General features: G+C 56.5%; 1 protein-coding gene across 1 annotated transcript in view; it reads right to left on the bottom strand.

Annotated features, from left to right (window-relative positions):
• Positions 1-16,415, bottom strand: part of COL4A2 (collagen type IV alpha 2 chain) — a 157,065-nt gene that overhangs the window by 21,953 nt on the left and 118,697 nt on the right. Inside the window, exons 16-27 of the mRNA XM_068984496.1 lie at positions 16,095-16,139; positions 13,937-13,990; positions 13,169-13,235; positions 11,850-11,960; positions 11,273-11,422; positions 7,399-7,491; positions 6,990-7,147; positions 4,020-4,092; positions 3,828-3,934; positions 2,633-2,834; positions 2,238-2,297; positions 733-789 (exon numbers count right to left, since the gene is read on the bottom strand). Of these exons, the coding sequence (XP_068840597.1) occupies positions 733-789; positions 2,238-2,297; positions 2,633-2,834; positions 3,828-3,934; positions 4,020-4,092; positions 6,990-7,147; positions 7,399-7,491; positions 11,273-11,422; positions 11,850-11,960; positions 13,169-13,235; positions 13,937-13,990; positions 16,095-16,139 (1,177 nt within the window). The remainder of the gene's footprint in view (positions 1-732; positions 790-2,237; positions 2,298-2,632; positions 2,835-3,827; positions 3,935-4,019; positions 4,093-6,989; positions 7,148-7,398; positions 7,492-11,272; positions 11,423-11,849; positions 11,961-13,168; positions 13,236-13,936; positions 13,991-16,094; positions 16,140-16,415) is intronic.

Genomic DNA, 16,415 nt, shown 5'->3' with positions numbered 1-16,415 from the left:
CAGAGGGGGTCAAGGCTGGCCCCTGACCCCACACGGTCTCTTAGGAAACTGGGAAGTGATTAGCCCAGGGGACATCAGTCCACAAACAGCACCCCTGGCACCTGACAGGGCTAAGTGTGGGTCTACACCAGCAGCTGAGGGGCGGTCTACACCAGCAGCTGAGGGGCGGTCTACACCAGCAGCTGAGGGGCGGTCTACACCAGCAGCTGAGGGGCGGTCTACACCAGCAGCTGAGGGGCGGTCTATACCAGCAGCTGAGGGGCGGTTTACACCAGCAGCTGAGGGTCACTGAAGACCAGCCACGGAACGTCGGTCTACACCAGAAGCTGCGTGCTGTTCATGCCGCTCTCCTCTCACCTGACGGGTGTACCTTCTGGGCCCTGCTTCCCCAGGACCTGCTGAAAACTGCCTCTGAGCCCACCCCCCTGGGAGTGGTCAGCACTCAGGGGCAGCAGCCTTGGCGCCTATGTGGGGTCCAGGGCAGACAGGCCTCTCCAGGGCTTGGGCAGGGAGGGTCATGGAGAGCCGTGTGGACAACAGGCTCAGGGTTCAACTCGTTCACTGCAACAACGAGTGCAAGCCAGACCCCCGCAGAAGCAGCCAGCGTGCGGTACTGTACCAAGAACCCGGGACGTCTGGGCAGGGGGGCCACCAGAGGCGGAGAAGGAGGGCCAGAGAGGGGCAGGGAAGGTGGGGACGCTCCGAGCGGGGCGGGAAGGGCTTTTTCATTACCTGGGGGGCCGGGGAGACCGGGCTGGCCTGGGGATCCCTTGGGTCCTCCAACACAACCTGCCAAGACAGAAGAGGGCCGTTTTAACCACTGTGCACACCCAGCCTCATGGCATCAGACGTTGCTAAGGTCAAGAGCATCGATGCTGATGCAACTTTAATTTCACTGTGTAACGCAGTCGTAATGTTAATATAAAATGCAAATGAAGGCAGTCCCGTCGGAGGCTAACGGGGGCCATGCTGGTGGGGGGGTCCCCCTCGTCAGGGCAAGTCAGCCTCGTTCATCTGGGCCCCCCATGCGTGTCAGCCAGTATGGATGCCTTTCTTTGTCTGGAAATTTCCCCTGGGGATGGAGGAAGGCTTCGAAAGGTGCTCTGTGACTTTGATCACGTTCAGAACGGCCACGACTTGCTGCTGGGTTGTGCATACGAGACCCGGCGGTGGCCGCCTCTGCTGGGGACACCATGCGGGGCGTTTTGTCAGGCTGGGGGCCTGTGCAGGAGCAGCAGTTCTTTGAGAGGCCTTTTGTCCGTCGGCCTGGGGTCCGGCAAGGCTCCTACCTCGACCCCATCTGGCGGCCATAGAGGAGCTGTGGGCTCCTCTGCCACAGAAGCGGTCCAAGGTGCACAGACGGCCAGCCCAGGTCATCAAAAGGACGGACCCTGGACGTCTTCAGGAGGCCGGGCCTCCAGCCTACAGAGCCGCACCCCCAGGGCCTTCCTGCAGCTGCGAGACTGGCCAGACTGCTGGAAGCTCCGGGGTTGCTGTTCCCGCCCTGCACCCTGGCCCGAAGGCCTGACCCACCTGCACACCCTGTGGCGGGGCCCACAGGCCTTGATGCTCTTCTCCAACCCCAGCCTGCATCTTGGGAGGCGGCCCCGGACCTTGACTCCCACAGGCGGGCCGCTGCCGCCCCGATGCCCAGATGGTCTGCCAGCTTCTTCGACTCTGAAAACCTCACCCTCTGCGCTCTGCTCTTCAGGTCCTGAGCGGGCGCCCCCTGGACCCATCCCTCTGCCTGGCTCCCCTCCTCAGCTTCTCGGCCCCCCGGCTGGAGACTTCGCCTGTCTGATGGCAGCCAGGTCCACTTCTGGACTGCCCCCGCCCCTCCACGGAGCCAGGGTCACCGGGCCTCCTCTCTATATCCATCAGCCCTGCTCTCTTAAGCACTCACGGCTGGACCAAAGTCTTCTCACATGTGGGCCTGATCCTCACCCTGTTAACGGGTCAGTAATGCACAGCTGACCTTCACACACATACAGACACACATTCTGGGTGAGAAAGCACTTATTTATCCGTTGAGTCTTACCGACCCTGTAAACAGAGGCTTCGTATTGTAGGGGCAACTTGGTGACACGTGGTCATCCCCGGCCCTGCCCTGGGTTCTAAGGCGAGTCCGCACGTGTTTCTACTCTGATGGCGGCTCCGTGCCCCCGGTGGGACCCCCGGCCGTTCTCCATGAGCACAAACTCTATAAACGGTTTCTAAGGGTCCTGTCGTGACAGTACCTGGCTGGATGGGCGCCTGGCCGTCTGCTCCGATGGGTCTTTTCACACCCGAGTCACAATCTGGGAGAGAGACGTAGCGACAGGGTGAGGCGATCGTGCAGCAGTGGGGAGTGCCTGGCTTATCTGTGAGTGCACGCGTGTGCACACGAGTGTGTGGTGGTGGGGAGGCTGGGGTGGGCGGGGCACTGGAGGCCCGTTTCTGAACTTCGGTGCTCAGCCTCTGTGCGTCCAGCATGGGTGAGGGCCTGCGCTGGGTCTGAAGACCCCGTGGCCGGGTGGCGCGCTGAGACCTGCTGTAGCAGCACAGCACCCGGTGTGACGCCCCGCCCTCCCGTCTCACGCACGCTGGAGCAGTGTCTCACGACTGTGAAGCAGGCGAGCCTGGGCCCCCGTACCGATCTGTCCTGGAGCGCCGGGGAGGCCGGGAGGCCCCGGGAAGCCTGGTGGTCCAGGCAATCCAGCATCACCGGGGAAGCCGCGCTCGCCTCTGGGGCCTGGCAGGCCCAGTCCTGGGGGGCCCCTCTCCCCTGGAAGGCCCTTCGTGCCGGGGGCTCCTGGTTGGCCCGCGTCCCCTCGGGGGCCTTTGATGCCATCGCCCTGTGAGAAATGCGGAACATCTCTTACAGCACATGGAAGCCTCGAAGACAGCCATCTTGCCAGGCCCACTGCCACGATCCCCGAATTCTGCGCTATGGACACGGGGCAGAAGACAGCAGGGAAGAACAGGAACCCCCAGCCACGGTCTGGCCAGGTCACAGAAATAAAGGACAGACGTCACAGCCATGAACAAGACTCTAGAGGATGGGAATCTGAGTACTCTTCTTTGCCAAGCTCTGCTTGGACCTGCGTTCTCAGGAGGAATTCTTTGAGAGAGCAGTTAGGCAGAGATCTGGCTAAACGGGGCAGGAACACGTTATTTTTTCTCTAGGACTTAGCACCTGTGACCGGTCTCCTATTCCCAAGGGGCAGTACAGTGGCAAATGGGAGGAAGTCTTTGGACGAGAAAGAGCAGCGAGCTTGTTAGAATAAGGAGAGACGGTGGGACCAGCAGAGCGGAAGCGGGAGGCAGAGAGCTCCCCCACGTCCAGTTCACTGCGCTCCTCGGGCTGGGATGAGCTCGGAGTGGGGAGGAGGGCTCTGGTGTCCGCGGCCACCTGCCCCTCGCCGGCTGCCCTCCGTCTTCCCGCAGAAAGGCGGCTGGGGGCTCTGCCTCTGTCACACACTCTCTTGCAACACGGGTGTGCGTGTGTTGCAAAAATGAAGTGTGCTTCACAAGCAATCCTGGAAAAAGCGTTCCCCCCTCCGTCTAGGAATATTCGGCTGGCAGAGGGGGCAGGTCTCTCACGCTACATCACAGCAAGAGGAATGTTTATTTCTGCTTTTTCTTTCAATTCTTCCCTCTGGGCTTGGCTCCAACCCCAATCACTGTTTCCTTAAAAACTGTGATTCCTGCTCATCAAAAGGGGACAGGTTGAGCTGGGAGGATGTGGTGCTGGTGAGCACCTCCGAGGCTCAGGTGTGTAAGAACGTGGCTGACGGGGCTGAGGGCTGAGCCCCCTCTCCGCTCCCCTCACCCCCCAAGGTACTCACGGGAGGGCCCGGGAGCCCGTGAAACCCATCGAGCCCGGGTGGTCCTGGGATGCCGTCACTACCTTTCAGCCCTGGCACGCCTGGGACGCCTGGCTGGCCCCGCTCACCTGCAGGAGGGGCACGGCGTGAGTCTACCCTTCCAGGCCGAGCGGCGGGCGAACGGCCTTAGACCCGCCGCCCACAGAGACTCACCTTTGGTGGTGATGGTCCTGGAGTCTCCCTTCATCCCTTTGGGCCCGGGGGGACCGACGTTACCAGGGGCTCCCTATGGAAACAGACACACATTTCCTTCTTTCTCCACCCTGGTCGGGGCCTCCGAGAAGACAATGACTCCCACTCATACGACTTGAGGGCCTTTACCTGGCATCAAGCCCAGAGCCGGGCACTTCTGTCCAGACTGCCCCGTGCCACGGCTACCAACCACCAATGGCCACGGGACACTTGAACGGTGGAACTCAGATGCTGATGGCACAATTTTAAGTAGCTAAAACTTAAGGGACGTAGCCACACATGGCTGGATGCAGAAAGTAAGAACCTTGCCACTCAGTGTGTGGTCCGCAGGTGGGCAGCCCTGGCCTCCCTGGGAGCTTGTCAGGAAGGCAGACTCTCAGAGCCCGGCCCAGGGCCGCAGAAGCGCCATCCGCAGTCTCAAACTCTTTAACTTTGGAGAAGCAGTCCTCTACCACGTCTTCAAGGCTGCTAACTCAACTACAATTTTGTAGGATCTGGGCAAATAGTAAGCCGCCAGGTATGAACGATGGGTCTTTGTGATCATTCAGTATTGAGCAATAAGGGTTATTTATTCTATAGCTTGTCCTCCTAACTGAAATCAAGGTGGGAAAAAAAAAAATCATACTTTAGAGACAACTCAAGTTGGGGACATGCACATTTGAAGCTGTAAAGTCTAGCTTAGGTCTTTCAGGGAGCAGAAATGAGCAGACGAGCGTTTCAGGATGCATTCATGGTCCGTTAGTTAGTTTCAGCACGCCAGAACTCTTGGCTGTGGCTTGTGGGGTCTAGCTCCCCGGCCGGGTGTGGAACCTCGGCCCCTGCCCCGGGAGTGCAGAGTCCTAGCTGCCTGACCACCAGGGAAGTCCCAGGATGCACTTTTTGTGCGTGATACGCTAGTCTGGGGCAGCTCCTGGTTGCTGGTATTTGCAAGCATATGGAAGCTTTAAGCGTTGGTTTAATTAAATGGAATGTTTCAAATGACATGTTCTTTTCTCCTTAAAAAGCCCACAGATACTCCACTTATCGATTTTGTTCTTTGCAGGAAAGGGTGACATTCTCTCTGTATCTAGAACCAAGTCTCCCACACAGGCAGGGCGTGGCTAGGAGGTGCTGGATGGCGAGTGGATGGACGCACGGGTTCATTTACTAACCGACTTCCATATTTGAGGCGCTCTTGCAGATCCTATCAGTATAGATATTAAACCACAAAAAAACTGTCTGAGGCTCTGCTGCTGCAGATACATAAGCGTACAATCAAATGCAAGATGTGGCTCAGTGGTAAAGAATCCGCCTGCCGAAGCAGGAGACGTGGGTTCATTCCCCGGGTGGGGAAGATCCCCTGGAGAAGGGAGTGACAGCCCACTCCAGTACTCTTGCTTGGAGAATCCCATGGACAGAGGAGCCTGGGGGGCTACAGTCGATGGGGTTGCACAGAGCCGAACACAGCTTAGGACTGAACAGCAGCAAAACACAGTGCCTGGGACGTGTGAGCGCAGGTGCCGCGGGTGTGCGTGCAACGCAGCTGCGGGAAGCACACGCTCCTGGAAAAGTTTCGACACTCCATGTGCATAAGGCGAGGTCGACCAGGCTTCTCGGATCGCTCCATCGCTTTCCCAAGAACCGAACGTCCTACCAGTTCCGCCATTACTCAGCCTGGATTCGCACCGTGCACACGCTTTCTGAATACTTGAACTTCCACGCGCTTAGCCAGGATTTGGAGATGATGCCATTTTTAAACTTGCAGGATATGTAGCGTCTACTACGTCCGGTTGGATGGAAGCACTTGTCTTCTGGGAAGTCCCAGAGAATGGAGCAGAGCGGGGCTTTAGACCCCATTTTCACCCGCAAAGCTCCCTCTGCACGAAGCAGTCTGAGCAATGACCCTCTGCACCCGCAGCTTGAGGGGCCGCATGCCGCCTGCATCTTGACACTGTGCCAGGTGGTTCCGAGCATCCTTGGCTGGGGGTCCTGAGCAAACATTCCTCTACTGCTGAATATACAAAATGCTAGACTTTCCACTGTATAAATGTCCCGCAGTTCTCTTTTTAAGTAAAAAATAAATAAAAAATAGTTTGTCTCCCCCTGAAATTTGCTTTGAAATCACGAGTGAGTTCAAACCCGCCACAAAGAAAGACGTACTCTGGACCATCTTCTCTTAGGGTGTGAAATGAGGCCCACTTAGCTGGAATCCACAGGCAGAAAATCCCACACATTCATCCAAAGTACGTTCATGATTTACTTGGACGTCTCGCTTTTTATGGAGTGAAGGGAGCCTTCATAAAACACTAAATCTGAAGTATAGACGGGTTTCTTTGTTTGAGATATAACTCACATAAGATTAATTATTTTAAAGCACACAATTCAGGGTGTGGGTTTTTTTTTTTTTTTTTTTTAGTATTTTCACAAAGTTCTGCAACCATTAGTATCACCTAATTCCCGACCATTTTCATCACTTCAAAAAGAACCAGTCACTCCCATTCTCCCTCCTTCCAACCCTTGGCAACCACCAACCACCAACCTACTTTCTGTCTGAAGAGCCCTGTTCTGGACACTTCATAGGAATGGCATCACATAACACCTGTTCTGCTGTGTCTGTCTTAACTCACGTAGCACAGTGTTTCTGAGGGCACCCCATTGGTGTGGACACGCGCTTTCACTCTCCCGGGTCTGCACTAGGAGGGGACTTTCCGGGGCACGTGACACCTCTATGTTTGACCTTTCGAGGAAGCATCAAGCTGTTTTCCACAACGGCTGCCCGACTTCACGTTCCCACCAGGAAAAGATTTACGTGTCTCTGGGAACATGCAGCTTTTTTTGAATGGTGCCCTGAATGCGTAAGTGTTGCTGGTCTAGCGTGTATGATTCCGTAAATGAAAGCTGGGCAGGGGGAACGTGGGGTCAGGTGTCAAGGTCGTCTTGTCGGTCTCTCACCTTGAACCCGGAGAACCCGGGGATGCCGTGCGGGCCGGGGTCTCCTTGGCTGCCTTTACTGCCAGGCTGCCCGTTGGCACCTGCAAAGCCCTTGGGTCCTGGCAGTCCTGGAGGACCCCTGATGAACTGACCTGCACATTTACAGTCGCCGGCGTCACCTGCAATGTGGGGGAGGCGCAGTGCTGCGCTGTTTATCCACGACCCGCAGGCACAGTCCTCCTGTGGCCCTGCAGGCAGGGGCTGGGCTGGGAGGACCACACCGGGAGGACGTGCCCACTCTGGTCCTCTCACCCCTGGGTGGGGGGGGGAGCGGGGCTGGGGGTCTTATCTCCATCTCAGAACCAACGGAGGGTGGGCTGTCGCAGGAGGGCCAAGCAGCGCCCTGCCCCTCACCCCCAGCCAGCCTCACCTTTCCATCCTTTCTGTCCACGAGCCCCTGGGAACCCGGAGGAGCCCGGGAAGCCCCCACTTCCTTTGGCTCCTTTCAGGCCGAACAGAAAACCTGAGGGGAAGACCCACAAGGACGGCACGTCAGCTCAGCCCAGGGCCCGCCGTCTGCTTCCCGCGAGGGAAGGTTTACAGCCGTATCTCCCAACAGACGACGACCACCCCCCACCCAACTGCAGCCCAAGCGCTCTCAGAAAGACACGGAGACTTCCTTTCTGTGGCCACTGCTTCCAGGGCTGGAAAGACATGTGAACACCTGTGATTTCAGTTTTCCCATTAAAGTCTGGAAATAGACGTCTTTACTTTTCAGAAAAGAGTTTCGATTGTTTTTAATCATGTATTTTACTTACGCGTCAAAGACTTGGGATCACCATGACCTCTGGTTCCCAGAGAGACAAAAACCCAGAGCAAAACCAAACCATGAAAGGCGTCAAGGGGAGCTCTTCCCTGCTCTGCCCCGGCCTGGAACAGGTGAGCCTGGGCACGCCCCTCCCTGCAGGCCCCAGGGGCTTCCACACCGGGCGCACACACGTCCACACACGCACACGTGTGACCGTGTGGATAACCTGCGATCCACCCCCTCCTCACCTTCCCCCTTCACTAGGATGGGGACCCTTCAGGTGTCCCGCCCGTCTGTAGGGCTCTGACCATTTCAAGCGAGGACATCTGAGCTACCGTGTTAAGAAATAGACTCTAAAGCCCAGAAAACGCTCCGCGTCCCGCTCGATCGGAGCGCCCTCTCGTGGTGGGAACGAGGTTGTACATTCCCGAGCAGCACCAGGCAGGGTGCTGGCGCCCAGGGACTGGCTCGAGGTCCCGCGTCGGTGGAGATGCGCGAGGCCCCAGCGCAGGACCGTGCTGGCTGGGCTGGGGAGGGGAGACCCTGAGTCCAGCTGAGGGCTCACGAAGCTGGAGATGCCTGTGAGACACGCAGCGGAGACAAGGTGTCTAGTTAACTGCGGGGAGGAGTTTGCGGCTCAGCGTACAGGACTAGGCTAGGGCCATCGCAGCAGAATCGAAACGCAAGAACAGAGTGCCAGCCCAACAGGCCGGCAGGACCTAAACAGCCGTGGTTGCTCGCCAGCTCTTGCTGCTCACAAGCACTGGGAGCTGGCCCTGTCCTTCACGAGGCTAATCACCCTCTGACTCCATACAGACGGCGCTCTGCACCAGGCACTCCCCCGCTCCACACTCTCTCGTAGCATTCTGCATTTTAGAGGGAAGGTCGGGGGCCGATAGCTTCAGGGACACTGGACCCGGTTCCTGAGTTGCCTGATGCCAGCTGTGGCCGTTTTGAAACATCGCAGGAAAAAAAAAAAAAAAAAACAAAACACAAGACCTTCAAGAGGCTATAAAACCCCTCCCTGTTCTTGAGGAAGGGGGGGGGGGCACAGTTCTCCAGGCGCTAGCCTGCTGTGTTTCCCCTTTGCCTGGCAAAAATAATCAGGCACTCTTTTCTATTTCTTCCGAACTGTCTCTGTGTTTCTATTTGGCATCTGTGGACAGGGAGCCAAGATTCTGGCAACGGGGACGCAGTTGGGGACAGCTGGTACATCATGGTATTAAACTCTTGTCAAAGCAAGAGTCTGCTGGGTAGAGAGATATTGGCAAGGAATTCCATCCTCCATGGGATGGTGGAGGGGAAGAAGGAAGACCCGGCAAAGGAGCCTCAGAAGGAAGGGGAGAGACAGCGAGCCAGGGACGAGCGTGTGGAGGGGGTGCCGGCCGGGGGGCTCTGATGGAGCAAACGGCACCCAGCATAGGCTCCACGGGCACTGGGGACCAGGTCAAGAGCTTGTCAGCCTAGCGGTGGGCTGAGGGCTTTATGCTATGTCTCCAGGTTCTGATGCGTTAGGAGAAGCTAGTATTACGGGGAGTTATTTAACCATGGATACTTCAGGGGTGCTGGCTTTTAAAATCTGAGACAAAGACACTGTGGGTGTTCTTCACACTGTTTGAAAGTCTAGCCAGAAAAGACACTCTGGGGCTCTCTGAAGGTGCACCTCCCTCCTTCCTTCCTACACTGCCTTTCCTTCATCTGATAAATTAATTAAATTAATAATTGCAAGCGAGTCCTAAAGAACAGCAGTGAGCCTCTGTGATCTTTCCCACACGATTTTCCCGAAGTGGCCGTAAGAGACCTGGCCGTGCCCTGACTTATTCTAGAGCTCAGTGGGGCTGCGCCAACAGTTGGCCTGGTTGACCGAGCTGCAGCTGGGGGAAGCAGACGCTCGGTTCAGAAAGAAAACTGCCTTCATCGTTTGCTTTCGCTGGAACCGCGAAAGATTAAAAATTCTGGTTTCCATCAGTAGCAACACAGAAAACCTGGTGAAATGCAGATAACAAGAAAAGAATCCAACAATTTCATTCCAGGGGAAAGGCTGGAGAGCTCTGTGGGACTCAAGATCATCAATATTAAATTATGACTGTTCACAAAACTATTTTAAAAGGCCATTATGCTTGACTACTTTTTGTACAGGAGATTGCTTCTAAAAAGTGATTTGGGAACAATGTGTCTCATGGGGTAAAATGAATACTTCAAGGAGAACTTAAGTTGTGTGCTCGTAAACTTTTAAGTTGATAAATCTATCAGACACCATTCCATCTATGTTATAAACTCCTTTTTCAGTTAACCATATGGACCAGAAATTAGTTCACATGTTTACAGATGACTTCTGAGTAAGTTGTAGATTTACTAAGTAAGATTTATGAAGCCAGATGGTATGCGTTTGTGTCTTTATCGAAATGGAATTTAGTTACAGGAAGGATGGCAAGGTTAGCCTTCAATCACCATCTTTTAAAGAGGCATATTTGTATGCTTTTATTTTTAATACATCGTGTTCTGTTGCCAAAAAAGGGAAAAAGCGACAGGCACCACTGACTCAGGAAATGTAATGCTTAGCCATGATCACAGACGGTACAGGACTAAATATTACTGTCAGGGTAATAAAAAACATCAGTGATCACACTGCTCAAACCACCTGGCAAATGCCCGGGAAATATCTGTACCGAAATTTTTCAAAAGAATGTAAGAATCTGATTTTTGTAGTTGAAGGGAAATTGGGAACACAGAACCAGAGTAACTCAGAAGACAACCTGGAACCAGAGAAGTAACTGCTGCCTTCTCTCCTCAAAGGAGCAGGTACCAATGCGCTTCTCATGCCTCCGAAAGGTTTTCTTCTCAAGAGACAGCAGACAGCGGCAAAAGCCTCGTCTCTGGATCTGCCTTTTAGCTGGGCCCACACACACTGCCGTGCTGTGCTTAGGCGCTCAGCCACGTCCGACCCTTTGGGACCTCTCGCCTGACAGCACCGGGGGCCAGACGCCGTGCTTGTCCAGTCTGAGGACTCAGATCGTCCGTCTGAGCCCCCCAAGCTGCTGTGTCTCACCACAGGTGCTACAGCCACTCCTGGCATCAAGCGTCCCCTCCAGCTCGAGGGGGCCCAGAAGGCAGAGCCTCAAGTCTGCCCCGCGATGGTCAGCCCAGGGCGGGGGGCGGGCGCGGCGGGCCCTTCCCGCCTGCCCCGCGATGGTCAGCCCAGGGCGGGGGGCGGGCACGGCGGGCCCTTCCCGCCTGCCCCGCGATGGTCAGCCCAGCGCGGGGGGCGGGCACGGCGGGCCCTTCCCGCCTGCCCCGCGATGGTCAGCCCAGCGCGGGGGGCGGGCACGGCGGGCCCTTCCCGTCTGCACGCCGGATGGCCTGCCACCTCCTCGCCTACCACCCGCCACCTCGTCCACAGAATTATTCAGCAGAAAAAGCCCACTGAGAATGAGGCTGCGACCAGGCCCCTGTCCGGATGTCGGCATGCCCCGCCCTTGACTTTCCCTCTACTTACCATCTGGGCCGGGCGGTCCTGGGCGCCCGGGGGGACCCCGGAGCCCTGGCTTCCCTTCGGCCCCCGGGGGGCCGGGGTACAGCGCGGGGAAACCCTGTTCTCCTGTGAAGCCTTTGGGTCCCATCTCGCCCGGCAAGCCTCTCTTCTCATCTGAAAACCCAACAGCGAACACAGCTTTGTGAGCCCCCGGGATTCAGCCACGGGGCTGCTGTGCCCCGAGACCCCCCTGGACCCGTGGTTTACGGTCCAGCCAGCGATGTAAACGGCGATGCCGCTGGTGTATTTCATCAGCACCGTTTCACTTTAAAAAGCCCCTCTGCCCGCCCCCAGAGGCCAGCCCGAGAGCTGCTAGAATGCTTGGACGCCTGTGTTCCTCCCAGCCAGCGACAGACAGAGCCGCGCGGGTTGCCGTCGGCAGCGCGTGTAGCTTAGGACACAGCGGCTCTGTGACCACATCCACACGCACTCGAGACGCCGGTGCGCTCGGCCGGCCGAAGTCGCAGAGCGCCGGCGAGGGGCAGGGCTCGCGGGAGACCCGTGCGCACGTCTTAGCTTCGAGGCCACGGAAGCTCAGTACCTTCGTCTCCGATGGTCGTGCCCGGCCGGCCTGGCAGACCGGGGTCTCCTGGCTCCCCACGGGCTCCTGGCTCCCCGGGGACTCCTGGGGATCCCGGCTCACCTCTGACACCTGGAACCGAGACAGACACCCCACGATGAAAGGACCACTGTCCAGGCCTCGGGGCAGATGTTCACACTGGTTGGAGGTACAGGGACTGATGCCCTGTCCATTGCATGAGGCACGCGGGGTCCAGATGTTTCATCTATGGTGGCCCCGCCTTCAGGGAGCTCATTCTTAATTAGATAAGGTTGATCATCTGACTCTGTGCAACCCCATGGACTGCAGCCCGCCAGGCTCCTCTGTCCAGGGGATTCTCCAGGCAAGAATATTGGAGTGGGTTGCCATTTCCTCCTCCAGGGGATCTTCCCGACCCAGGGATGGAACCCACGTCTCCTGTATTGACAGGCAGATTCTTTATCACAGCCAGCCGGGAAGCCCAAACAGGGTTGATAGAAAATTCCTATAAATATTATAGAACGAGACAGGCCCAGAATACCGAAACAATATAGGGAGGCTTCAAAGGACGGGAGGGTTATTTGGGGGGAAACTCTGACTTCGAGGGACCACGGAGAATGAAAATAATAGTGGGCAGCATTTCTGAGCTCGTGAGTGTGCCGGCTCAGTGCCACACGCTTGACCGACACTTGAGTCCCGTAGAAGTGCGCGCCTGGGCAGCAGCACAGCCGCCGAGTCAGAGGGCAGAGGCGCCAGGCTCCAGAGGTGACCTGACAGCTGGCACAGGCAGGGGACGGCGGAGGAGGGTCAGGGAAGGACGGAGGAGGGTCAGGGAAGGGCGTCCAGGAGCAGAGGAGGGCGGAGGAGGGTCAGGGAAGGACGGAGGAGGGTCAGGGAAGGGTGTCCAGGCGCAGGGGAGGGCGGAGGAGGGTCAGGGAAGGACATCCCGGGGGCACGTCAGCCAGACAGAAGGCTCAGAGCGGGTGCACCCAGAGCTGGAGCAGAAACCAGGGAAGGTGCTGGGCAGTGCCCGTGGAGGTCCGGCGGGCATGAGGCCGGGCTTCCGCGGCGCCGCTGCGGGTGGCAGGGCTGGAGACCACACAAGGTAGGCCGGAACGGAGGAGGAAAGCAGGGGTCGCTCCGTGACACCCCTCCTATCCTACAGGGAGGGAGCGTTCACGAGACAGGTTCTCCGAGGTTAAGTGCTGAACAGCATTTCCCTTGTTTTGCTTAGAGAGTCTTTCCCCCGAGCTCACGGCTCTGGGTCCACAACAGACAACAAAGCCCGCGAGACGTGAGCGCGAAGGACGAACGGCACAGACCTTTGGCCACGGAAGGATGCGGGGAGTAGGCTGGGAGGCCGGGGGGGCCTGGGTCGCCCATTTCTCCCTGGAGAAGGAAGACAGGGAAACAAGAGACGGTGAGCTGGCCTCTTGGAGCTCTGCACCTGAAGGCTGCTTCCAGATCCGAGAGGACGACGAGCCGGGCGGAGGCTGCCGCCCACGCTCCACGCCCACGCTGGTCAGTCCAGCCTCCCGGCTGCCAGCTGGACACGCCGGCAGAGGACGGAGTGGGCAGGGGTCCCTCTCACCCTGAGACCCCTGCCAGACACCAGGAGCGTCCAGGGGACCGCCTGCCTCCGGGCAGACTCCTCTGCATTGACGGCACCACTGGATCACCCGTGAAGGTGAGCTGGGGGTGTGTGCCCACACCCGATCTAATGCCATCTGGACGGTGAGACCCAGACTCCACGAGCTGCCTAGACATCTCTGAGCCTCGCCCGCCCCAGAAGGCCTGGCTGTGAGCCCTCTGTCCTCATCGGTGGTGCCCCGCCTGGTGGGGTATGCCCCCCACCTTGCTAGGTCCTCTGATAGCTGGAGCAGCTGCACCCTGAGTCCTCAACCCCCCCTGCCTGCCCATGGAATTATTCATGGGAACCAGGGGTCCCCACCCGCTTGTTACTACAGTGTCCACTTCTCTGAGCCCCCTCCCTGCTTCTCCAATGAGGGTGGACAGGAGGTGATCAGACCACCACCCGGAGGAAGTAAGTGAAAGCTGCCCCCCACCCTCCAGAGGAGACCTGAGCCCACCTTGGGTCCTGGCAATCCGTCAGGGCCTTGGTACCCGTCCAGTCCTCTGCTTCCCTGCAGGAAAGATGCTTGGTGCTTATTTTATCTCTAAAATATAAAGGCGTGACCACAGTATATTGTATCTAACAAAATCAACTGTCCCTGGGATTCTCCAGGCAAGAACACTGGAGTCTGTAGCCATTCCGTCTCCAGGGGATCTTCCCGACCCAGGGATCGAAACTGGGTCTCCTGCATTGCAGGCAGATTCTTCACCATCTGAACCACCAGAGAAGTCCAGTAAAATCAACAATAATTGGTTAAAATCACCTTCTACCCACTTGGCATTCAATTTTCCCTTATTTTAGTTTCAAACGTGTCTTTTTAAAGTTGCTTTGTTTGAATCAGGATTCAATAAAAGTCTAACTATGGCATTTGGCTGGGAGGTCTCAGCTTGCTTGCTTCTCCTCCTTTCTATCTTTTTAGTTCCTTTTCCTGTGGCTGTTGAGGAAACCAGGGTCATTTGGTGTGAACACCCTACATGGTGGACCGGCTCCACCCCATCCTCGTGGAGCTGGGCTCAGGGGCTCCTGGACCCCCGACGGTCTCTGGACCGCTAGTGGTTGTTAGGTCTTGGGCCTCCTTAGGCTCAGGTTCGTCTTTTGAGTCAGATGTGTTTCTTGGAGGGTCCTGAGTCCTTCCTGCTGAGTCACACACACCAACTGCCCTGATGTTTGGACTTCAAGACTGACCAGTGGGGGTAGAGTGTTGGCAACTTGATCCACCTATCAAAACCAGCTCCCAAGGTGGGTTCTGAAAATTTTTAGTTAATTCCAACTAGAAGCATGAAGCCTCTTCATTTAGAAGCTTTTGCTCTTGACTTAAAAAATCTCTAATTGTAATGATCACATTTTAATTCCCTTGAATACTTATTGAAAGGCAAGGGTTACCCTTATGGGCTGCATTGTATCTGGACAGGTATTTAAAGCTTTAAAAAAAAAATCTAGGAATTTATTCCTTCTTGCAAAAGAATATATATGCTAAGGCTCCGTAAAATCAGAATGCCAATGGGATAAAACTGTGTGTTATTTGATTACCTTACAGGATATTTTGAAATTCAGGAGCATGCATGCTGAAAGTTACTTTGTTTAGAATGAACTAAAATTGGCTTAATTCGGTATTTTATGCTGGGCCTCTGGTTTAGGCAGACTCTGTTTCATACTAAGTGAAGACTGGAAAGAGAAGGCAAACTTCCCTGATATTAAAAGTGACCTCCTGCCTAGAGGAGGAGGTCATGACACGGCTCAGAGCCTGGATGGAGCCTGAAGGGACCGTGGCGTCGGTGACCAGGCATGCTGACCAAGCCGTGTCCAGCAAGACACAGCCAGCCGCTCAAATGATGCTGCCTGCGTGGACGTGGAACTCCTGAGGAGCGCTGGGTGGAAGATACGCGTGGAGAGTAGCGCAGGGATGTTCCCTTTCCCTGGTTAAACTGCAGGCACGTGAGGACACACGCCCTTCCTGTGCGAGCCCTGGTCTGACGGGCACCCGGCCCACGGGCCCAGGGGTCTGCGGTGGGCAGGGCCTCAGTGAAGACAGCGAACGGTGAAAACAAAGGACTCGTCACTATAAAGACCTATTTATACGTCTTCTCTCTCATAAGATCCGGCATTCCGACAGCCCAACGCCTGATCTAGATTCCTGAGACATTTCTCACCAAACATTTGCTTCCTACAAAGGGGACCAAAAATCTGTCCGTGGAACCCGGCATAAAGACAACAGACTGGGTCGTCCCTGAAGGCCCAGTGTCAAAACGTGAGCGATCAGTAGATGAAGGATGCGGGTGGACTGTCGGCTGCCACGCCGGCCACCTTCGTACAGGACGCTGGTGACGACACAGGAAGGGCCAGACTGGAGGCCCCGGGGGCTGTGGCCAGCGGGGGGAGGGGCAGGTGATGGGCGGCCTGGGGCGGGAGGGGCCCCGTGCTGGCCTGCCAAACGACAGAAAACGCGAGCGAGCTCCACGCTTCACGGATGACCGGGGAGGCATCGTTTCTGCTGCTGCAAATGTGGGAACTTTTACGGGGGGGCGTTTTTTTTCTGGGATGCCCCAGTCTTCACATGCGACCTCTGTGAGGTGTCTCAGGCCCGGACTAGGTCGCATTTCATGCCTCAAACTTACTTTCTGTCCCGGCAAGCCCTTCTCACCATCGAAGCCGGGGGCACCCTGGATTGAAGAGAAAACAGAAGCAGTGATAGTTGAGGACATGCAGCGACCTTTCCTGGGCACGGTCACGGCACCTGCCTGGGCTAAGCAAGTAAATGCTTTGCTGTGACAATACTGACACCATCTAAACTTCCTTCTCCTTCCTGGAGGAGAGGCATCATTTTAGCGACACTTTCACCTAATGCATCCTGGCTATGACTTAAGAGAAACGTGGAGAAACCCATAAAAACAGCACAGCCATAAAGCGCCCCGCACCCTTGTGCTCTGAGAGTCTTC

Source organism: Capricornis sumatraensis, chromosome 12 (assembly GCF_032405125.1).
Source record: "Capricornis sumatraensis isolate serow.1 chromosome 12, serow.2, whole genome shotgun sequence".
In the NCBI taxonomy this organism is placed as follows: Eukaryota; Metazoa; Chordata; class Mammalia; order Artiodactyla; family Bovidae; genus Capricornis; species Capricornis sumatraensis.
The sequence above is the reverse complement of the archived record's forward strand: the minus strand, read 5'-3'. Positions and strand labels throughout refer to the sequence as shown.